This window comes from Sarcophilus harrisii, chromosome 1, assembly GCF_902635505.1.
Source record: "Sarcophilus harrisii chromosome 1, mSarHar1.11, whole genome shotgun sequence".
NCBI classification, from domain to species: domain Eukaryota; kingdom Metazoa; phylum Chordata; class Mammalia; order Dasyuromorphia; family Dasyuridae; genus Sarcophilus; species Sarcophilus harrisii.
The window spans coordinates 270454163-270478438 of NC_045426.1; the positions used below are offsets into that span (position 1 = coordinate 270454163).

Below are 24276 nucleotides of genomic sequence, written 5' to 3' on the forward strand. Positions count from 1 at the left end.
CTCCTAGGTTTTGAGCCCAAGTGATTGGAAGGATGATGTTGCCCTCTACAGTAATAGGAAAGCTATTGGAGAAAATTTAGAGGGGAAGATAATGAGTTCTGTTTTGAGCATATTGAATTTGAGATACTAGATAGCAAAAGATCCGGCAAAGAGGCAGACAAGATTAGCAGCAAAATAATTCCTAGATGGTAAAAAATTCCTAGATGGTTCTTCTGAGCAAGGTGCAGAGAGAACTTGGGTGGGGCAGGAAGGACACCTGGATTTCCTTAGTTTACTAATAAAGAACTATGGTCCTAAACACAGTTTCAAAAGCAAAGTTGCTCCCAGGATAATATGTTCTTCTGGGACAATCAGCACCTGACCCTCTCCTGCCATGAAAACAAACCAAATTCTGGAGCTAAGAGCGTCTCCATGACAAGCAGGAAGAAGTCTTTGTTTCTAGATTGGATCTTTTCTTCTAAAAACTAAGCTAGCAGTTTCTATCCCTACCCCCTTCTCTGTCTATCCCTGTCCCTCCGTATCTATCTCTCTGTCTCTGAGTTTCTCTCTGTGTGTGTATGTGTCTGTCTGTTTGTTTCTGTCTCTCTCTGTTTCTCTGCTTACCTGTCCCAGAGTCCACTCTGTCTGCTGGCTCAGGGAGGTCACTGTGTCAATCGAGCTGAGATCCAGTTGTTTTAGTTCATTCTCATTCAGAGCCAGAGCTATGCGGCCCAGGGAGACGATGTGATGATTTTTCCAATAAGAAGGTACGTTCCAGACCTTGGGAAACAAATCCAGATTCAGAATAAACTTGTAGAATATGTGCTATACTCTCCCAATGTTCAATAGTCTTGGTATCCAGTACCTGCTATATTATTATCTATTGTGCAAGTACTAATTTGTAGGACCTAAAATAAATCCTAAAATGAGCTCTGAAAGCCAATTCTGTCTTTGCTCTTTCTGCCATTTTTCTGCTAGGTTATAAAGAAAAGTAGTAGGAATCTGGGCATTTGCTATAAGCAAGAACTTTGTTCTTTTAGTCTACCAAAAAGCTGGAAATCCTCAACTCAGAGCTAGAAGAGAATTTAGAGGCCATCTAAGAATTCTCCTCATTTTACAGATATATGCCTCTTAAAATCTCTGAATTCTTTTAAAATTCAGCTCAAAAGCCTTTCTTTGTTAGTTCCTCTAGGTGCTAGTGCTTCTACCAGTAGGGTTAACTACCTTGTGCACTACCTCAAATCTGTTTTGTTTATAAGTAAATGTCACCTTTTATGTCAGAATGTTAGCTCCTTAAGAGCAGGGACTGTTTTGCTATTTGTGCTTGCTCCAGCGCTTAGTCCAAAGTAGGTCCTTGATTGATTGCTAAGAGGCAGAGAAAAATAAGAAAGAAAGAAAGATAACCCTAGGAAATGTAGGCCTCTGTCCAGATTGTTAATATTAATTTTTGAAGACTGATGAAGAGGTTGTGTACCTTTTCTGTAAAACTGAGCTGCAATGGGCAGGTTAGGAATACTCACCAGCTAACTGTTCAGTCTGTGGATTATCTGTGCTCTAGATTATCTTGAACAATTTTGTGCCTTTTAAATGAGGAAAATGATATATTTTGCTAGTAAGCATTCACATATATCATCTCTACCAGATAATAAATGTGAAAAACAAAAGAAAAAGAAATCTCAATCTTGGACCAGCATTCAAATCCTACCCCTTACTATCTGTCTGATCACAGACAACTCGCAACCTCTGTGAGCTTGTTCCCTCATCTCTAAATGAGAGAGTTGGATCTGATGATCTCTAAAGTCTCTCCTAAGGGGCAGCTAAATGGGACAGTGGATAGAGAAGTCAGGAAGACATGAGTTCAAATTGGATCTCAGACATTTAACCCTTACTAGCTGGGTGACCCTGAAAAAGTCACTTAACCCCAGATGCCTTAAATTAAGTCTTAAATAAATTAAGTTTCCTCCAGTTCTAAATTTATGATCCAACATACTTTTGAACTTGTTTGTGAACATTAATAGTTATCACAGAGTTTGTGAATAGCCTGTGACCAGAAATCAATGGCCTCTCAGCCTTTTTCCTACTAAACCTTTGGCATAACTCCAACTGAAATAAGTGGGATTTTTTTTTTTATTGTTCCTTCTCTAAGGCAAGGTTGACCTGTTTTGCTTTCTCCTTCAGAGCCATCAGCTGAGACTGACTGAAACTCAAGATGGTCCCTAGCATCTCAACATTCTTGATAAATGTGTCCTCTTCCATACACAGCAGTTCTTGAGGAGACCAGCAGGCGTTGGCTTCTGCTAACTTTAAGATGTCATCTGAACTTGGAATTGTGATTCCTCGACATTCTAGAGGGGAAGAAATAAAGAAGAAATATTCTTCAGAAGGATTATTTCTTTTTTGTTTTTTAAATATTTTTTCCAGTTACATGTAAAACAATTTTTTACATTTTTTTTCAAAACTTCAAATTTCAGATTCTCTCCCTTTCTCCCTTATCACCTCCCCCATTGAGAAGGCACAAAGCATTTTCATAAAAGTCATGTTGTGAAAGAAAACATAGATTCCTCCCCCCAAAACCCCCAAGAAAAATAAAGTTTAGAAATTATGCTTCAATATGTATTCAGACACAATCAGTTCTTTCTCTGGGGATGTATGGCATTCTTCATTATAAGTTCTTCGAAGTATTCATGGTATTGCTGAGAAGAGCAAAGTCATTCACAATTGATCATCCCACAATGTTGCTATTAGTTTGTATATAGTATATTTCACTTTGCATGAGCTCATGGAGGACTTTCCATATTTTTCTGAGAGCATCCCGCTCATCATTTCTTATAGAACAATGGTATTCCAATCGTACATATATATCATAATTTATTCAGCCATTCCCCAACTGATGGACATCCTCTCAATTTCTAATTCTCTGCCTTGAGAAAAGAGATGCTATAAATATTTTCGTACATATAGGTCCTTTGGAATACATGCCTAGTAGTGATATTGCTAGATCAAATGGGTATACATAATTTTACAGCCCTTTGGGCATAAGTCATTTCTTTTGATCATTTATCATTTGGGGAATGGCTCTTTTTTAAAAAAAAAATTTGATTCAGTTCCAGAGGGATCATTTTAGAAGAATTTTGTTTAAGAAATGGAAGGGCTCTGACAATGGTCATCCTTCCAAGCTTTGAAGTAAAGCAGCAGAACAGGAAACCTGTCAAAAAGATTTTTCCCCTTGTAACTAAAATAGCTTGGATGGAGACTAAGAACTATAGAAATTTCACAAGCTATCCTATCTTGAAGGTTTTAAACCCTAGCAAACTTCCTTATTGGAATAATTTTAATTGTCATCTTTTGGAGAAAATTTATAAAGAAAATTGTATGAAGGATCTATAAGAAACTAACAAAACTATGTATTTTTAGATTGTTTGCTGTGATTACTGAAGAGTAGAAAAAGAAAGAAAAGTACTAATCCTGAGGAGAATATTGAGAAGATTTTTAAAGAATTTTAATCAATATTTCAAGTGAATTGAATTGTGTAAGACTGACTTTTTAGAAAAGCAAAGAGGAGTTAATTACTGTTACACTGAAAGTTTAAAGTGATTTAGTCTGTGATCAATCATAGCAAAAATAATGCAAATAGCATATTCCCATGATGTTAGGCTATTTAAAAGACTGCAGGACAGTAGGACATTGATGTTCCATTTCCCTAAAAAGTATAAGAAGTAACATTTCATTCACAGTCCTGATGGCAGGCATTCTTAACCTTTTAACATGTATGTCATGTACCCCTTTGGTTCACCCTTCTGGTGAAGGGCATGGAACCCTTCTCAAAATAATGTTCTCAAATGCATAAGATAGCATATGTGGAATTACAAATGCAGCCACTTATTAACATATAGTTATTAAAAACCATTAAAGTTCATGGATTCTAAGTTAAGAAACCCAGCAAAGAGTCCTAACTCTATTTATCATAGAGCTGGGAGATTTCACAGAGATTATAAATGCACAGGCTATTAGTCGGGCAGCTAGGTAACTCAATGGATAGAGTGATGGACCTGGAGGCAGGAAGACTCGCTCATCTTCCCGAGTTCAAATCTGGTCTCAGACACTTACTAGCTATGCAACCCTGTTTGTCTCAGTTTTCTCTCAAGCTGGAGGAAACCACTCCAGTAACTGGCAAGAAAATCCCAAATGGGATCATGAAGAGCCAGATATGACTGAAAAGTGATAAGGCTATTTAAGTAATCAGCTAGTCTAGCTCCCTCATTTTCCAGAAAAGGAAACTGAGTTCAAAAAAGTGATTTCATGGACATTAGGTTACATTTTTTTTGGATAACTTAGTTGAACAAGGATTCAGTTATCCTGTAATTTTCCTAGAAATTTTTAAAATAACACCTTCCCATGACATGAGGCAGAGAAAAATGGGAGTGAGGAGAATAAGATCATGATTATGGTTAGAGTTTTAAGAAATTTTTCTTGATAACCTAGCACCTTCCTACTTTGATGGTCTTCTTACACCTTACTCCCCCTTATGTACTCTGACCGCATTGCTATTCCTTAAGCAGGATCCTCCAGCTCCCAACTGAGTTTTCATTGGTTGTCCTCCATGCCAAGGATGCTTTCTCTCACCTCTGCCTCCTAGCTTCCTTTAAGTTCCAGCTAAAATCCCACCTTCTATAGTAAGCCTTTCAATTCCCCTTAATTCCAGTGTCTTTACTCTGTTGATTATTTCCAATTAATCCTGTATACAGCATGTTTGCATGTTATCTCACCCATTAAATTGTGAGTTTGAGAGCAAGGATTGTCCCTTGCTTTTCTTATCACTGCCTGGCACATGATAGATGTTTAACAAATATTTAATTACTGACTAATCAATTGATTGGTTAGCATTTTGACCCATAATAAGACCAAACAGAAGCACTCTGGTTTAAGAAAGTGCTACATCTGGCTTTTCTATTAGTAATGTGACTGAGTAAATCACTTTATCTCTCTCTAGGCTTAGTTTCTTCAAGTAAAAATACAAGGAGGTTTCTGGATCAGATAACTTCTAAAATCTTTTCCAATTCTAAAATTCTATGCTTCAAAAGCAGCTCATACTAACACAAACTAAACATTTAGACTTAAGGAGAGTTCTCAGTTAAACAAGGTAATAGAGGAATTGTTTAACTTTTATAGTCTAAGAAAGGAGAATAAACAAATCTACTTTTCCTTCCAGCAGATCTGGCCAGCAGACCTCTTTGGCTTTCTCTAAGAGACTAGGAAAGCCAAATAATTCCCTATACAGTTGATAGTTTCATATTTCCTTTTGTCAAAGGAACTCCTTTTTATGCAAAAGAAACATAATGTCTGCCATGGTTTATATAAAGAACAACCAACAAGCTCTGTCTTAGGAGAAAGTTTGGATTTATTTCCTGAGAACTGTCAACTAGAAATGCCATCCTCTAGTAGATAGCTATGATTATTTTTCCAGATGGAAAGCAGGTCCCTTCCTGTGGAGCTTAAGAGAATTTCTCTTTTATCCAACTTGACTGGATAATGGTAGTTATACATAATGATAAATTGTGGTAAATATATATGATATTCAGGTATTGGCACATCATTCTGGGATATACAATGCTAAACCCAAATTATATCAAACATGGTTGTAAGCTAACGAAGAAAGAATAGCAAAGAAAATACTAACTCCTCAAATTGGGGGCTTAGAGGAAAATAGTTAAAAACTAAAAGAGGACAATGAATATCAAGGCAGCATTCTATGAATATCAAGGAAATTAATGAAAAAATGCAAAAGAAAGTGGCTTAACCATACCAGACCTAAAACTATATTATAAAACATCAGACATTAAAAATCATTTGGTAGTGGTTAAGAAAGAAGTGGATCAGTGGAATAGGTTGAATACACAAGATACAATAGTAAATGACTTTAGTAATCTAGTGTTTGATAAAACCAAAGACTCAGTTTCTGGGATAAGAACTACTATTTGACAAAAATTGCTGAAAAAACTTGAAAATATTGTGGAAGAATCTAGGCACAGATCAGACCAACATCTCACAACTTATACCAAGATAAGATCGAAATGGATTCATGATTTAGATATAAAGAGTGATATTACAAACAAATTAAGAGAGCAAGGGATAGTTTACCTGTCAGAAATTTGAAGAAGGAAGAAATTTATAATCAAAGAAGAACTAGAGAACATTATGAAATGCAAAATGGATGATTTTGATTACATTACTTTTTAAAAGTTTTTACATAAACAAAACCAATGCAGCCAAGATTAGAAGGGAAGCAGAAAGCTGGGAAACAATTTTTATAGCCCGTGTTTCTGATAAAGATCCATTTCTAAAATATATATAGAACCGACTCAAATTTATAAGAATTCAAGTCATTCCCCAATTGACAAATGGTTAAAAGATATAAACAATTTTCAGATGAAGAAATTAAAATTATCTATAGTCATATGAAAAAATGCTTTAAATTACTATTGATTAGAGAAATGCAAATTAAAACAACTCTGAGGTACCACCTCATACCTATCAGACTGGCTAAGACGACCAGAAAACATTATGATAAATGTTGGTGAGGATGTGGGAAAACTGTCACTACCAAAGTGTCACTACCAAAGAGATCATAAAAGATGGAAAGGGATCCACATTAGTAACAAATGTTTGTAGCAGCTCTTTTTGTTGTAGAAAAGAGTTGGAAATTGAATGGATGCCCATTGATTGGAGAATGGCTGAACAAGTTATGACATTTTGATGTAATGGAATATTATTGTTCTTTAAGAAATGATGAGCAAGCTAATTTCAGAAAAACCTGGAACAATTTATATGAAGTAAGCAGAACTAAGAAAACATTGTACACAGTAACAGCAAGATTATGTCATGATCAACTATGAAAGACTTAGCTCTTCTCAGCAATGTGCGTTACAAGATATTTCCAATAAACCCGAGATGGAAAATGCCATCCACATCTGGAGAAAGAACTATAGAGATTAAATGTAGATCAAAGCATAGTATTTCACCTTTTTTGTTTGCTTTTTTCTTTCTCGCAGTTTTCATCTTTTGTTCTGATTTTTCTTTCACAACACGACTCATATGGAAATATATTTAAAGTGATTGTATATGTATAACCTATCAGATTTTGTTTGTTTTCTTGGAGAGAAGAGAGGCAAAGAAGGGAAGAAAAATATTTGGAACTCATATCCTTACAAAAATGAATACTGAAAACTATACATGTAATTGGAAAAATAAAATACTTTTGAGGGGAAAAAAGACAAGGTCCTGGTGTTGAACACACAAATTTGGAAGATACTGGAAATACATGTTTCTTACTGGTATTATAACATTTATCTCCAGTCAAAGATCAAACTTGCTTTAAGTTACTGCTGCTAAGGTACACAAGATTTCATAAGGAAAAACTTCCTAAGACACATAGTTATCGATATAACCTCCTAAGGAATCTTCCAATCTAAAAAAATTTACTATGGGATACAATTTATTTTTATTTTCAGTTCCAAATTCTTTTCCTCCTTCAACCCCCTCCCCCATCCATTTAGAAGGCAAGAAATAATGATACTTGTTATGTATATGAAATCATGAAAACCCCATTTCTACAAGGGATATATATAGTTATCTAAATAGATGATAGGCCTCAGGAGGCAGTAGGCTCCCTCTCACTAGAGATCCACACAAGCACTCCCTTTTTACTTTATTTTAATAATATTTTATTTTTTTAAATACATGCAAAAATAGCTTTCAACATTCATCTTTGCAAAACCTTGTGTTCCAAATTTTTCTCCCTTTCTTCCTGTCTCCTCCTTCCCCAAGAAAGCAAGCAATCTGATATAGGTTAAGCATGTGCAGTTCTTCTAAACACTTCCATATTTATCATGCCATGCAAAAAAAAAATTAGATCAAAAGGGAAAAAAACACAAGTAAACAATAACAACAAAAAAAGTTGAAAACACTATGCTTTGATTAACATTCAGTCTCCATATTTCTCTGTCTGGATCTGGATGACACTTTCCATCATAAATTTGTTGGGATTGCCTTGAATTACCTCATTGTTGAAAAGATCCAAGTCCATTAAAACTGATCATCACATAATCTTGTTATTACAGTATGCAATGTTCTCTTGGTTCTATTTCCTTCACTTAGCATCAGTTCATGTAAGTTTTTCCAGGCTTTTTCCAAATCAACCTGCACATTCTTTCTTACTGAACAATAATATTCCATTACATTCATACACTATAACTTATTCAGCCATTTTCCAACTGATGAGCATCCACTCAATTTCCATTTCCTTGCCACTACATAAAGGGCTGCTACAAACATTTTTTTCATGAAAGCACTTCTTAGACATATTAAAGAATGGATCCTGTTGAGGTACAATTTGGACTAGATTATTTCTGAAGCTGTGAATGAGATGTAGCATATGCATTTCTACAACATCCCCCTAATCCTCAGTGATCTATAGAGTTTGCCTCTTTGAAGAGATTCCATCCAGTACCTTGCTCTGTACACTGTGAACTTCCCCCCCCCCGAGGCAATTGGGGCTAAATGACTTGCACAGGGTCACACAGCTAGGAAGTATTAAGTGTCTGAGGCCAGATTTGAACCCAGGTCCTCCTGACTTCAGGGTACAGTGGACTTCTAATAAATCCTATTGGTCGATTGAGCCTTATACTAAAAAATTCCTCTCTTAGCTCTTCCCATAGTTTTCAGGATCATGTAATGAAATCTGGCATGTAGGTCAGGCTTATTTATAAACGTTTGATGATTTCAGGAAGGCTCTGCTGTACCTTTAAAGTATTATCTTCATTTTGCTGATTCTTGCGTGAAATCCCAGGTTAGGGAAACACTTTATCGTGAATTTTTTCTGTTGTTATTGTTCAGTCATCTCACTCATGTCTGACTCTTCATGGACCCATTTGGGATTTTCTCAGCAAAAATACAGTAGTGTTTGCATGAATATTTGACACCTTAGTAAAAATGAATCTCAGATCTTTTCCCAAGAGCAGTTTTCAACTGGACTTAGAGGAAGAAAGAATTAAGGAAAGGAAGAAGATGTACTTGGGATAACCCTTATGGGAAAAGAAAGATGTAGAAGAGACTAAAGGTGCTAACAATAAATTTTCCAGATTTCATGATTTTCCTTAGTCATTCTAGGTGAAATGTTAAGAACTTAGAGAAACATATCACCTGTTGATTTCCATTGTAAATTCATTCTCTGCTGAAACATGACCTAAGCAATTTTTTTTCATACGCAGAGGAGGATTTAAGAAAAAAAAAATAACAAGACATGAAATTTATCTCTGGAGCCTACCGGCTATGGTAATAAGCACTCAACCCTGACTAAAATGTTTTTTAAAAAGTCGAAATTATTTGACATTTGACTTTTTGTAATTCTGTCATTTAATAGACATTCAATTAAGCCCTGTGAAAACAAGAGGCCCCCAAACTTCTGGGAAGTCAGCCAGAAATGTCACTACTATGGAAATGGCCCAGATACCAAAAATGTACTCACCATCTCTGGGATCAGATGTGTAAACATTTTTGCTGGTGTTCTGGATGGATTCAAAAACAGTCCAGAGAAATTCTTTAGGGAGTTGGGTTCCCACCATTTTGGAAGCTGTTTGCTGAAGGAGATCAGGGAACTGTGTGGGGTGGAAAGGATGGAGAAGAAAGTGAAATACATTCATTAAAGCAAATAACTGCAACTGAGGATCATATAAATCTTTATTTAAACTGTAGCCCTATTACTTTCTCCTACAGCAGTTTCTTCTATTGATTAAACTCATTGTACAATTAATCCCAGTCAATTTATGTGTGGGCTCTGGCATTTGCTCCTTAGCAATGGACTCCCCAAAAGGTATTGTTATTAAGCTATTTCGGGTTTTTTTTCCAGTAGAGTTTTCTAGTAGAGTACTCCAGTAGAGTTCCAGTAGAGAAAAAAATTTAGGATTTTCTTGGCAAAGATACTGAAGTGGTTTGCCATTTCCTTCTCCATCTCATTTTACAGATTAGGAAACTGAGGCAAACAGTGATTTGCCCAGGGTCACATAGCTGGTAAATGTTTGAAGCTAGATTTGAACTCAAGAAGTTAAGTTTTCTTGATTCCAGGGACAGTACTCTGTGCACTATAATTATAACTTATTATAAATGTTTACTGAATGAATGATGTACATCATGAATGGATGATGTTCATTAACTCAGAGAATTAATCATGCTTTTCTATAAACCTATAGTTTTTCACAACAGATGTCATTCAAGTGATATCTTTTTTCCTATCACAATAGGCATAAAACCTAATACTTGTTGATAAGTAAGATTTAGATACCTCTGAATAAGAGTTTATGTATATACATCTGGAAATTCTTCATGGGTACATGTGAATGTGTACTGTGTTTATGTATAAGAATATATGCTGTCCACATGCATTGTGTGTAAGTGTTAGATGTTTTATATATACATATTTATGTAACATATCTGTGTATGCTCATGTATATACCATTATGTGGGGGCAGAGATTTATTAAAGTACATATGGGACCAAATGGCAGCCCATTAATTATATCAATCTCCCTCCATAAGAACTAGTAGAAAAGTCAATTTTAATTTAGTTGTTATTTTACTACTTCGTGGGTCTCTGCCTGCCTGAAGTAAAGGTACAAAAGTCCATTCCAAAAATTTAGTGAGAAGCTGGGCCCTCTAAGATGAGTCAGAGGTGCTTCTACCCTCACTAACTGTAAGTTCCTGAAATATATTATGTCATATGTTATCTTTAATCACTCAACTTAATCTCCTGAAATCTCTATTAATAAGTACCTTAGCAGCAATGACACTTAATTCATCTCTTGAAAAGAGAACTAGAAATGGCCCAATGTCCTTTGTTGTTTCAGCTGTCCAGTTTTGAGGGAGTCTGGAAAGGAAGGAGAAAAGCTGAAAACCACAAGGAATTACAAGAATGTAAGAGAAAAGTCACATGTTTTATCTATATTAGCAACAGAGATTCTTGTATGAGACAGAGTATTATTGGTTCAAAAATAATTTTCTCTTATATAGGAGGGAAAGAAGCCCATTAGAAGCAAATTATAGGATATTATTTCCCTGTACTTAATTCTGCAGGAGGGCCTAAAGTTAGAGAGAGATGATTTAAAAGTACATCACATTTGGTAGTCTTTTAAAGGGCCTTCCACATTGGCAGTTTGGTTTCTCCCTTCATAGTAGAGAAAAACTCGGTCCTTTAACTAAAGTAGTGCCTATTATTCAGATTGATGATAATAGAAGTACTACCCTGATTGTTGTTATTTAGTCATTTCAGTCATGTCTGACTTTTTGTGATCCATTTGGAGTTTTCTTGGCAAAGATACTGGAGTGGTTTGCCATTTCTTTTTCCAGTTCATTTTATGGATGAAGAAACTGAGGCAAACAGGGTTAAGTGACTTGCCCAGGGTCACACCTGGAGGTCACATTTGAACTCAGGAAAATGAGCCTTCCTGACTCAAGGCCCAGAACTCTATTCTCTGTGCCACTTAGCTGCCCAGTACTTTGTACCTGGCCAAAAAAAACTTAGAATTTCTTCTCTCAAATTCAAATTCTGTTTTCTCCAGAGAGATTTCTCTTGCCTAAAAGTGATAGTTCATTAAATATAATTAATTTTCTTTTACTTTAGAGGCAGAAGTATAGCATAGTGGATAAAACCAACCTCCAAGCCAGAAAGACAAGATCAAATCCCAAATTCTGATACAAGCTAGCTGTGTGACCCTGCTCAAATCACTTGCCCATTGGTATGGGATTCTCTCCCTGCACTGTGGAGACCAGTGTCCTGAGGCTGCATGAAGGATAGGGTAGAATTGGCCAGAGTTAGAGACGGAACTTTTCAGTTTCTTCAAGCTCTTGAGTCCATTGGTATCCACCAATGAGGAGACAGTCCCATGCCAAATGGGCTTTGGGATTGGAGTTACAGTTGACTGAAGAGAAGGTCCTGATCTACATTGATGGATGAAGTTTTCTTTACTAATGACATCATTGGCCTAATCCAGGGGTCCTCAAACTTTTTAAATAGGGGGCCAGTTCAAGGTCCCTCAGACTGTTGGAGGGCCGGACTATAGTAAAAACAAAAACTTTGTTTTGTGGGCCTCTAAATAAAGAAACTTCATAGCCCTGGGTGAGGGGGATAATCATCCTCAGCTGCCGCATCTTGCCCACGGGCCGTAGTTTGAGGACCCCTGGCCCCCTCTTCCTATTCCTATTATCCTATTAAGATCCACAATAATGTCAAATATTTTGCACAGCACCTTTTAACATTTTTCAAAGCCTGATAACAATTGCCTATCATGGATACAACCTACCTCTCTTAATCATAACCGTTTAACCCAGATAGGACAGATACCAATTTTAAAACACATGAAGAAACTAGCCCAACCAAGCTAAATGAATCCCTAAAGTCACATAATGAATCAGAGGCAGAGCCAAGACAAAGGCTCCTAAGCCTTGTGCAGAAAGAAAATTATGTCAATATATCATATGAGGGGGATCTGACTTCTGAATCAATTCAAGAGTTTCTCTGTTGCTAGAAATCTGTCTTTGCATTATGTCACAAGATAATAGAGGCAAAGTCATTAAGCAGAAAAAAACAAATAGAGACTAAGCTAGGCCTTGGGCAAAGCCAGAGGCTGACCATCTCACCCATGCAACTCCAGGAGCCTAAGTTTCACTTCAGCCTTTTGCTCAGGGCTGAGGCTGGTGCAGCTTTTGAGTCTGTCCATTGCTGTGGCCAAGGCCCTAGGGTGAATCCCACTTTGGATGATGGCTGGAGGCAAATGGCAGATGAGGTTTCCAATGATGTCAATGTCGTATTCATCAGTAATAGAATCATTCTGAAACCAAGAGGCCAGAGCTGGGGAAACTGTCTCCCAGGCACATCCAGGGGAATGTTTTGTTATAGTCACTTGACTTGAGATGGTTTTACTTACAACCCTATGACATGCCTTGGTTGTTAAAAGACCTTCATTCTCTTGGATTAGGCAGAAATAGAACATGACCTGAATTTGTTCTTGTGATGCAAGCATCAGGTTTTTGGAAAAGTGCATTGTGGACCTAGCATACATAAAACATAAACTCTCAAGGGATTAAACTATGTGAGTGGGGAGGGATAAGAAATAAAAAGTGGGTGCTTCATAGATGCACTTAGACAATTGTTTAAAAAACCAACAATACAACAACAAATCAAATAAACAGATGAATCTCTCTTTTAACAAAGTTTGAAAACGGTGCCACTGAAAATGGGCTGCTTCCAGTCCTCTGAAGAATTATATACCGTGGTTGGTCTTATACATACATCTTTGGAGTGGGAAGCAGCCAATATCCTGTAACTTGAAGAGTGCTCCCCCAAACTCTTCCCCCCTAAGATCTGACATTCCATCATTAGGGATTCATTCTTTGTTGTTAATCATTGTACTCAGTGTGCAATTTTCTTTTTAAGGGAATCTATCAAATTACTTCCCTTTCTCACAGGAAAGACTGGGACAATACAAAAACTGAAGGAATCCTAAGGCAAAAGAATAAGCCAAAAGGGCAGAGAGGGAGGGGAATGATAAGAAGGCAAAGAGTATTGAATAGACTTTGCTGCCTCTTGAATTTTGTATAGTATCAACCAGACTGAGTCATTTCTTTTTCTTTAGGATGCTGATACTTCCATGCAAAAATATCACTTCACCCTAAGAAAGGATGAATTGTCTGATGCACAGATGAATGATCTGATAAACACTGAAATAAACAGAACAATCTCCACAACATGCACAATGCTTACACATTAATATATTTGGAAAGATCAGAAAAAATGAAATGAAGCACCGTGTAACTATAATTAAATATAAATATAATAAATGCAATGACCAGTCTTAACCCCAGAGAATAGATGACAAAATATACCTATCTCCCTTTGCATAGATTTTTTTTCTTTGGGAGGGGAACTATAGGTTTGTAACACATTTAGGTTTATATATATGAGCAGATCAAATTGTGTGGGTTAGTTTTGCTTAGCTTTTTTTCCTTTTCTTTCATTTTTATTCTTTGTCACAAGAGATTTCTAAGGGAGGGAATAAGGTCTCTTGAAACTCAAGGCTTGAAGAGCAGAAGAATTTTTGTCAAACTGTTGCCATTCCTTTCTTCCCCCATTGTGCAGATTAAGAGGTGCTACTGAGATTTTACTTGAGAGGAACTGGCTACCAAAGGGATAACCAATGTTTACCTTGTGTAACAGAACTCTTGGGAAAGTGGAGGCATTATGCAACATAGGAGGGCTAAAGACAAACAGGAAGGACCTTTTCTTACCAAGCATTGCTGTATTTTTCTGATAATAGAATTCTTTTTGTGAGAATCTAAAATGAGATCATTCAGTCGGATCTTCCCTAGGCTAATCAGAAAGGGAACACACTGAGAGGTTGAGACCAATTCCAGATAACGGGCCCTGAAAAAAAGAGCAAAGGAAAGTGAGGAGGAAGAATGAGACTTTTCTGCAGCCTTTATTGGTCTTATCATAGTTTTGTATTTAGCTGTTTTCAAGTTGATTTGTGAGGGATTGCTTGATTAGATACCTGATGAGAAAGTCCTACTGGTCAGAAAGCATGTTTGATCCCCACAATGTCTACCACAGGTCTAGACATGTAGCATGAGCTAATAAATGCTTGCTGATTGAAGGGTTAACTTATTGGACATATGTAAAACACTTTGCAAACCCTCAAACTGCTATATACGTGTTTGATATTACTATTAAAGAGCGGAAAAGGTGGAAGGAGATGGAGAAAAGAGGAAAAGAAGAAAATGAGGAAACAAAAGAAGGGCTACTAGGAAAGTGAAAAGGGGAAGAAGAAAGGGAGAGGAGCAGGCAGGCTTTGCAAAGCTAGACTGTATTTCTTTGGAGGTTTGCCCTGAAATAATGAAAGCAAAACTTGTCAATGAATTAACATAGTGAGCCTTTTCTTGTAGCATCTGTAATTCCATCGAACTAGTGAGTAGAGCTGTAAGAATAAAGGATCTCTTTCTGATTTTTTTTTTAGAAATGCAATTTTTTATTTTTCAAAATATATCCAAAGATAGTTTTCAATATTCATCCTTGCAAAATCTTATGTTCCAAATTTTTTTCTTCCTTCCCTTAACTCCCCCCACCTCAAGACAGCAAATAATTCAATATAGGTTAGATATATGCAATTCTTCTAAACATATTTCCACACTTATTTAAATTTTTTTTTACACAGGAACCCAAAATTTAAATATGATCCTCTAGTGTGTAGATGAACTTTTTTTTTATCTTTCTGGCATTATAATGATTATTTTATTCTGTATATTAAAACTAAGTTCATTTTTTTAAGCAACATATTAGGAAAAGTCCAATTTACTGCCTTTAGAATCCCTTAAATTATTCACTTTATGGGGAGCTGAGGTCTCCAAGTTATTTAAAGGAGTAAAAGGTCATAGATCAAGCTTGCTTCCACTTAATAATAATAGTAGCTAATATTTGTATAATGCTTTTTAGTTTTACAAAATGCTTAACATTTATCATATTGTTTGATTCTTAAAAATATCTTGTGAGATGAGTGCTATTATTTTCATTTTGCAAGTGAGGAAACCAAAGCTAAGAAAAGTTAAATAACTTTCCTAGAGCCATATAGCAAATAACTGTCTTAGGCTGAATCAATATAGAGTTAGTGCATGTAAACTTGGAAGTGTTTCATGTAGATAAGGGAGAATTAGGATAAATTCCCATCAGTGTGACTGCTGAGCCAGGATTTCAAAAAATGCTTACTTACGGGAGAGCTGATAGGAGAAAGGGAGGCAGAGATGAACGAGACTCCTTCCAGTACTTCCAAGCTAAACAATTAACCTGAAAGAATAAAGTTGTGTCTGAAGACTTTTAGGCCTTACGAGATCTGAATGAGTTAAACCTAGTTTGCTAAAAGTAATTTAGATGAGCTTGACTTCTTCAAAGTAACAACATTAATAATATCAGCTATCATTTATATAAGCACTTTAAAGTTTGCAAAACACTTTAATTATGTTAACAACTCTATGAGTTGGGTGCCATTATTATCACTATTTTACAGAGAAAGTATAGTCTCAGAGTGTCCAATTCCCACCAATTTAATTGGGCGGGGACAGAGTCTTTCATACATCTAAGAAACAGATGCCAGGTTCTTTATCAAAAATTACCAGCCTCACCTAATAGAGCTATATTAAAAATATTTCTTTTCCATCATCCCTCAAAGAAAGAATTGAGTTAACTAATGGGATAAAAATCTTTTAATTCTAACATTAAACATATCTAAGTAAAAGGAAGAAAAATACTCTCCATATTCAACTGGGAAGGAGTACCTTCCTAAAGACCATGGGTTCTGCAGATATTGCAAGCTCTTCATATATATACACTATAATTTTAGTCACCTGATTCTCTCAAAAACTATGATAAATAAGATATGCTTTTGACATATCTTATTCACAGGATCAATCTCCCATTTGTTTGGAAGATAAAATTTTATATGAAAATTATTTTCAATATGTTTTAATCAAATTCTCCAATATAAAGAACAACAGTATATGTGTGGTAGGGGACATTTTTAATTCAAATAATTATCAGTACAAATGTAGTGATCTGAAAAACAATCACTACCCCCTACACACATTATAAATGCATTTATTGGTTCAATTTTGAATTTGGAATGATCATACCATGCTGGTTTTGGTTGCCAAGATATAAAGGTCACCAAGTTTAGATGCTTTGCCCCCCTTTAAAAATATGAAACTGGAGAAAACTTGGCTTTAGTCAAATACTTGGCCCCAAACTATCACTGGCATCGGAAAACCCTAGGAAAAAGACCTCAACCAGAGCAATCAATATTAATCCATTTGTGGGGGATGGGCAGAAAAAGAACCAGAACTGGGGGTTGAAAAAGGCTGCTAATGGTACCTGATATGGAGAAAGCAGGTGGAGATTGTTTTCAAAATACTTGAAATGGGTCAAAAATGAGTCAGAGCTCATGCTCTCAATCTGCTGGCATGTTATTCCTTTAACCAACTGCCCTACACTGAAAAGAGAGATGGGAGAAAAGGGTAGGGGAGGTGGGGAGGGAATCAAGTTAGAGACAAGAGGGATATAAAAAGGTCTTGAAGGCCATTTCATATCATTTTGAGTCACTGGGGTAAGACCCTAGTGGAAGATTCCATTGACACTGGTTAATTATTTTTTCTTACCTTAGGACGTCATCAGGCTTTCTCGTTGTTCTTGACAAAAAGTCATACAGAAACAAGGCCTATGGTGAGAATAATCAAAAGTAAGTTTGTGTGTATGTTTGCCATGGAGCAGAATGTTGAAAAACAAGTCTGAAGTTCTGTTTCCTGTGTTTTTCATGTCCTACTTATGAATTGGAAGGGGAGTAAATCAGGTTTTTGGTTTTGTCTGAAGCCCAATTTACATTCCACTACTCTTCCTAATCATGGTCCTCCATTCCTACCCCATCTAAGCAAAGGAACCTGGTCAGAAGTAATTGGAACAGAGCCCTAAGGAAAGTAGCTCTGAGGTATTCCTATCTTCCAAGGGACTGTTTCCAAACCTTTCTCCTACCAACATTTTCAGAAGAGAAAATATGCATTCAAGCTGGCTCCTGTTTCAAGGAAAAATTCATTTGCAGAATTTCTAACTTAGAGATTTGGGCATCTATTTGTTTTACAGAAGCTGTAATTTAACCCAAAGTAAATTACAGTATCAAATCAATAATGTGATTAATGGGGACCCTCCAGTTCTAGTTGACATAGAATTTTAGAAGATACAAAGAAACTCAGAAATCATTTGGCATAATCAATTCCCTAAACAGGAGAACCATGTCAGTAGTAGCCATCTAATCTCTACTTGAAAATTTCCTTTGGTAAGAGGCTCAATATCACTTGAAGTGGCCTTCTCTACTTTTGTACACCTCTAATTCTTTGGAGTTTTTGGTTTTGTTCTTGTTTCTCTCTCCTTCCTTTCCCCCATAAAAGATAGGTAGGTAGTGAGGTGGATGGAACACAGGTGTCAGAATGAGAAAGATCTAAGTTTAAATCCTACCTTAGATATACCTTAGCTGTGTGAAGCTGGACAAGCATTTAACCTGATTCTCAGTTTCTTCGTCTGTCAAACTGGAAGAATACATTATTCCTTACCCCACAGAGTTATTGTGAGGATCAAGTGAGTTAATCTTTGTGAAGCACTACACAAAACCTTAATGAGCTATATCCATGTTTGCTATCATTATTATCAGTCATCATTATTATTATCAATATAATCATCATAAGTGGAGCTAATATCTGGTTCTCTGAAACTTCTACTCATTGATCTCTGGGGCTAAGTAAAACAAGAGTTGTTCCATTTCTACATAATAGCTCTCCTGTCCGGCTTTCTAAAGGGACATAACACTGCATATTTCGTGAGGAAGACCTGTGTTAGAATCTTACCCTAGATGCTTACTATCCATGTGCTCCTATGTACTCCCTACTACCTAACCTCATTGGATCTCACTTTCTTGTTCTATAAAATCTATTTCCTATAAAATCTCAGAGGTTTTTTGCCATGATCAAATGAGATATTATATTTAAAGCTGCAAACCTGGAAGTGCTATATCAGTATAAACAATTGTCCTTCTAAATTTTTTCTTATTCAGATTAAACACCATTGTTTAATATATATATATTCACAGACAATAAGAAATGCCTGAGAGCTGCAGTAGAAAATATATGCCAGGTCTGAAGCCAGGAAGACATTTACTAGCCCCAGACATTTACTAGCTGTATGATCCTGGGCAAGTCACTTAAATCTGTTTGCCTCAATTTCCTCATCTATAAAATGATCTAGAAAAGAAAATGACAATCCACTTCAGTTATCTCTACCAAGAAAACCCCAAATACTATCATAAAGCATTGGATACAATCAAAAGAAATGAACAACAAAAAACATGTCAAGATCTATTTATATATAACATATGACATATAATATCATAATACTAATAATATATTAATATGATGTGATAATATATACCATGATATATAATAAGTATTATGTATTTTACAGTGAGGTTCCCAAGTCAAGAAAATATGGCAATATTTTGCTTTGGCATTTCTGACACCGCTATACCACTGGCCACAGTGATGGCCACATTTTAAAACTTTCCTCATTATTAAAATATCTAATTTAATCTGTTATTGTGGATTGTATATCTGATTTGATCATGTAGGGAAAACTTCTACCAATGCAAATTGGCACCAGGAGGTTCCAAAGTTGCAAAGAATTGTCTCTTAATAACCTTTGAAAGTTGCTTTAAGACTCAACATGAACTGATGTTAAGTGAAGTGAATAAAACCAAGAAAACATTGTACACAGCAACAAGAAGATTATGTGATCATCAGTGGTGATGTTTGGCTCTTTTCAACAAGGAAGTGATTCAAGGGAATTCCAATAAACTTGTGATGGAAAGAATCATTCATATTCAGAGAGAGAAAGAGAGAGAACTATGGAGACTGAATATGGATCATAGTATTTTCACCTTACTTTTTGATGTTGTTGTTTATTTGTTTTTTTCTTCTGTTTTTTTTTTCACCTTTTGATCTGATTTTTCTTGCATAGAATGATGAATATGAAAATATGTTTAGAAGAATTGCACATATTTAAGCTATATTGGATTGGGAGGAAGAAGGGGAGGACAGAGGGAGAAAAAGTTGGAACAAAATGTTTTGTAAAGGTGAATGTTGAAAACTTTCCTTGTATTTATTTGGCAAAAATAAAAAGCTTTTAAAAATGAGGAGGAGGGAAAGAAGAAAGTTGCTTTGAGATTAAGGGACTTACCTGATCATGTAGGGCTATGGTAAAATAGTATTATCTTTCAGATAACAATAAATAGTTAATAATAGTGTTATCTTTCAGAAGGCCAATTTACAGTTAGCTTTGCCATATGAACCTCTTTTCTAGAGAAGGAGATTCATGTAAACTAATTACCTGGCTCTTTCTGAGCTCCTTTTCTTTGACAACTGTAGAGTTAAAGCCTGGTTCTTTCCATAAATCAAAGAGAGATACTTCCTTAAAGAAAACTCCCTGTATATCCATGACTGTGGAAGAAACATCGCTGGCTTCAAGCATCTTACCAAAAACAAGAAAGAGACAGGTATAGCATGTAAGGTATATGATAAGGCTTTTAGAGTTAGCTTCTTGACAATTTCTACAATTGTATATAACATTTTTGATGACTAGATGGACCCTGAAAACTCTTTTATCTCTAATTTACTATGATCTTAGGATTCTAAGCAAAACATTAATATATACATTTTAGATAGGGGGAAGGGGAAGGGAAGATGCACAAAGCACTATTTTGTAGTAAGTCCAAAACTAGCCTTTGGGTTGGGAGAGATGGAGAAAATCTTGATAGCAATATCAACGTCCCTTCTAGCTCTAGTATTCTATGATAATATTACTAATCAATCAGCATTCATTAAGTATCTACTATGTGTATGCAAACAAGCCCAACCCTTAAGGAATTTACATATTCCTGGTGGGGAGGGAGTAAGAAATAATAGGATAAGAGATATATCAGTAAATATAAGATGCATATAAAATAAACACAAACTAGAATGGTACTAACAAATGGAGAAATCGGGAAAGATTCTTCAGATTCAGAAAGATGCCATTTATTAAAGAGTTAGGAGAGATCCCAAGCCAAGGGAGTTTTTGGTTGTTTTGTTTTTGCTTTCACTTTATACTTATGAGATCCCAAGCTAAGGGAGTTTTTGGTTGTTTTGTTTTTGTTTTCATTTTGTATTTATTTATGAGACAATCTAACCTAGAATTAATCCCATAGCCAAAATCACATTTCACCTACAGGGATTCTGAAACCAAGTGCTCTGGTTTGAAGTTACTGTTTATCAGATAGTTTCTCATTACCTTGCTGAGGATACCTTGTTGCTGGGCAGGTGACAAATCAGATATATGTTGGGAGATGGTGCCTTTAATGACATGTGAGAGCTCCTTTGGATCCATGCTGTAGAAAGCTTGGGTGCTGATACCAGCCAGCAACGCTCCCATCTGGCTGACGTTGTAGAATGATATGACCTAGTAGGGAGAAGAACAAACAGAAGCTTTAAAAGAAGATTTGGAGGCGATTCAGGATTCAGGTCATTTTTTTCCCCCATTAAAACCTGTCTAAACTTTAGAGCAGGAAATACAGCAAAGGAAAAATGGAAGTGTCCCGGTTCTCATTAGTGCTAAATAGGTGGGACTATATCAGTGGAACATAATGGGCAAAATGGTAATAACTCCTTGTATTTCTATAAGGCTTCAGATTTTTTCGTAACAACCAATAAAATAAAGAGTTATTAAGCAACTATTATATGCCCACCATATACTAAGGATAAAAATAAATAGTCCTGTCTATTAAGAATAGAACTTAAATTCTATTAGGAGAGACAAAATGTATCTAAATTCATACAGAATTTATTTTTTAAATGAAAGGTAGTTGGAGAGGAGGGACAGAAGAACATTTAGAAAAGAAGAAAAGCCAATGGAAGAGACTCCAAGAAGTAAAAGTGAATAAAAAGTACATTCCAAGAATGGGAGATAGGAAACAAAGAATTGGAGACATATGTGAGTTAAGGCAGAAAGCCAGTCTATCTGGATTATGGCATGTGAGAAGGGGAGTAATGTGTAATGAAGCTGGAAAGGGAAGTTGGGGCCAGATTACAAAGAACTTTGAATTTCAGAGAAATTCACATAGTATGGAGTCACAAGGGAGAATTAGGTAGGGATTCATGGTCAGACCTCCTCTTAAGGAAAAGTCCTCTGAAAGCTATGTGGAAAATGGATTGAAAAGAGGAAAGATTCAAGACACAGAAACCAAGTAGGAAACTATTACAAAGATCCAGACAAGAGATAAGGGCCTGAACTAAGGCTCTGAAAGTAATGATAAGGAGATTGATGCAAGAGATGTTTTTAGAAGAATGACTAGTATAATTTTTGACAACTTTTTGCTATGTGGGACAAAGAAGAGTATTGAGGATAATTTAAAATGTCCAATGGGCAGCAAATGTACAGAACTGAAACTGGGGGGAAATTCTGTGACTAGAGAGATAGAAGTGTGATTAATCTACACAGAAATGATAATTAAACCAATGGGAACTAGTGAAGTCATCCAGTGAGAGAATACAAACAGAAAAAATGGTCAAGGATAGGGCCCTCATATTTATTATTTCACTTCACTTTCTCAATAATCCTCTGAAGGATAGTAGGGATAGGCACCACACTCCCTGTTTTACAGATAGGAAAAGTGAATATCCCCCAGGATGGATGTCATAGATAGTTAATGTCAGAACCCAGACAACCTCCTACCCTTGTTCCCAGACACTTTGATTCCTACTCTAGCACCTTTTTTATATTATCTCTGTATAAAAAATAACTGTGGGATGACCCACTGAAAATAAATTTTCCTGATCAGGTCACAGATACTGAACTCAGTTTAGAATTTAAAAATAATTGCGTAAAACAAAACTATGGACTTTACAACTTAAGCTACTGCCAAACTCCCTAGTATTTATCACTGAAAGCATCTTTCCAATATTGACCTATACAATTTTTTTTAAAAAACAGCCCCAGTTTGAGTGAACTGACCTTCTCATGAGTCAAGTACTTGGTGGACAAGATAATGACCTGGCTCTTGGTCCACCCAGAGACCTGGTTGAGAGTTGAAATTGCATTGTGCACTGCTTCCGGAGACAGAGTCTCTAGCTGGCTACTTGTCAGACCCACCACTGCATCAGATAAAGAGCCAAGGGTATCGTTCAGGGTCTGGTTCTCCATAGCAATGTCCAAAAGTTCAGCCTTGAGCTAAAACAAAAGAAATCACAGTATGAATAAAGCAGAAACCAAGCGTTTGTCTACTTACACAAATTTGCTGAGACTGTCATTGTACAATTTCCTGGCTTACTATGATTTAATAACCAAGCCTTGGGAAGGTTTCCTGAAGCAGATAGGGGTTAAGTGATGAGTCCAGAATCAGATTTAGATAAGATTTAAGTCCACATTTTTATGACTCCTTTCCACAAACTGCTTCTTGGATTTGTTTTCTTTCTAGGAAATTCCTGTTGTCTGAATCCTTCAGCATAACCTGGAACATTCTCAGTCAAGTGTTGATGACTAGAAATAGCATGCAGAAAGAAGTGTTATAAGTACAGCAAACCAAAAGTGCTGCAGAAAATACTTTTTCTGGCTTTTCTGGCTTTTCTGGCCTTTACTTTGTCATAATTTACTCTGAAGCACCACGTTATCTGTTTTTGCCAAATGCTCCTGGCAGAGAAAGAGAGGATTTGACCATTCCATCTTTGAACAGGAAGGGAAGGGGGATATGTATATATAGAGACAGAAATATACAGATATAGATATACACATATAAATATATATATATGCATATACACAATATATACCATTATATACACAGAGGTACATACATATTACATATATGAACATACACACAGTAAATGTACAACATGCCACACACGTGTGCAGATATGTGTGCAGTGATACACATAACATATACCTATAAATATACCTACATACATGTACATATTATATACATACATTATAGAGACATATACATTATATAGAGACATATTGTATATATATATGTACACATTATATATATCTAATTTTTTTATTTAAAATTTAAATTTTTTTTTATTTTAACATCACAGTTATTTCTGATTATATTCTTACCCAGCAAACTATTTTTTTTTCTATATTGACAAGCACACAAAACTTTAATAACTTAAAAGTGCACCTAGTCTTTTGGGATACGCTATATATTCCTATCTATCTAAAATTCATTTTAGTATGTACATGTACATACTCTAGGCAATGTCTAACTGAAAGACAATGTGATCTAACAGAACAATTACAAGCCTGGGTGTCATAAAATCAGGGTTATATCCTGGCTTTACCATTCACAAACTGTGTGACCTAGAATAAAGTATCTCTGCTCTTTGTGCCTTAGTTTCCTCATCTGCAAAATGGAGGTGGAATACAACACTGACAGTCCTTCTAATTCCATGACTTTTTATGATAATCCACTTGCCTATTATTCCTTTTTTTTTAATAGCTTTTTATTTTCAAAATATATGCGAAGATAGTTTTCAACATTCACCCTTGAAAAACCTTGTATTCCAAATTTTTTTCCCTTCTTTCCTCCCCTCTCTTCTATTTCTTCCCTTCCCCTAGTCAGTAAGTAATCCAATATAG

General features: G+C 35.8%; 1 protein-coding gene across 2 annotated transcripts in view; it reads right to left on the reverse strand.

Annotated features, from left to right (window-relative positions):
* Positions 1-24276, reverse strand: part of OTOA (otoancorin) — a 90673-nt gene that overhangs the window by 33162 nt on the left and 33235 nt on the right. For both annotated transcript variants that reach the window (XM_031941922.1, XM_031941919.1), the window contains exons 14-25: positions 22654-22869; positions 20935-21102; positions 19996-20136; positions 17226-17284; positions 16942-17059; positions 15788-15861; positions 14313-14448; positions 12666-12856; positions 10803-10896; positions 9503-9632; positions 2137-2324; positions 604-759 (exon numbers count right to left, since the gene is read on the reverse strand). In XM_031941922.1, the coding sequence (XP_031797782.1) occupies positions 604-759; positions 2137-2324; positions 9503-9632; positions 10803-10896; positions 12666-12856; positions 14313-14448; positions 15788-15861; positions 16942-17059; positions 17226-17284; positions 19996-20136; positions 20935-21102; positions 22654-22869 (1671 nt within the window). The remainder of the gene's footprint in view (positions 1-603; positions 760-2136; positions 2325-9502; positions 9633-10802; positions 10897-12665; positions 12857-14312; positions 14449-15787; positions 15862-16941; positions 17060-17225; positions 17285-19995; positions 20137-20934; positions 21103-22653; positions 22870-24276) is intronic.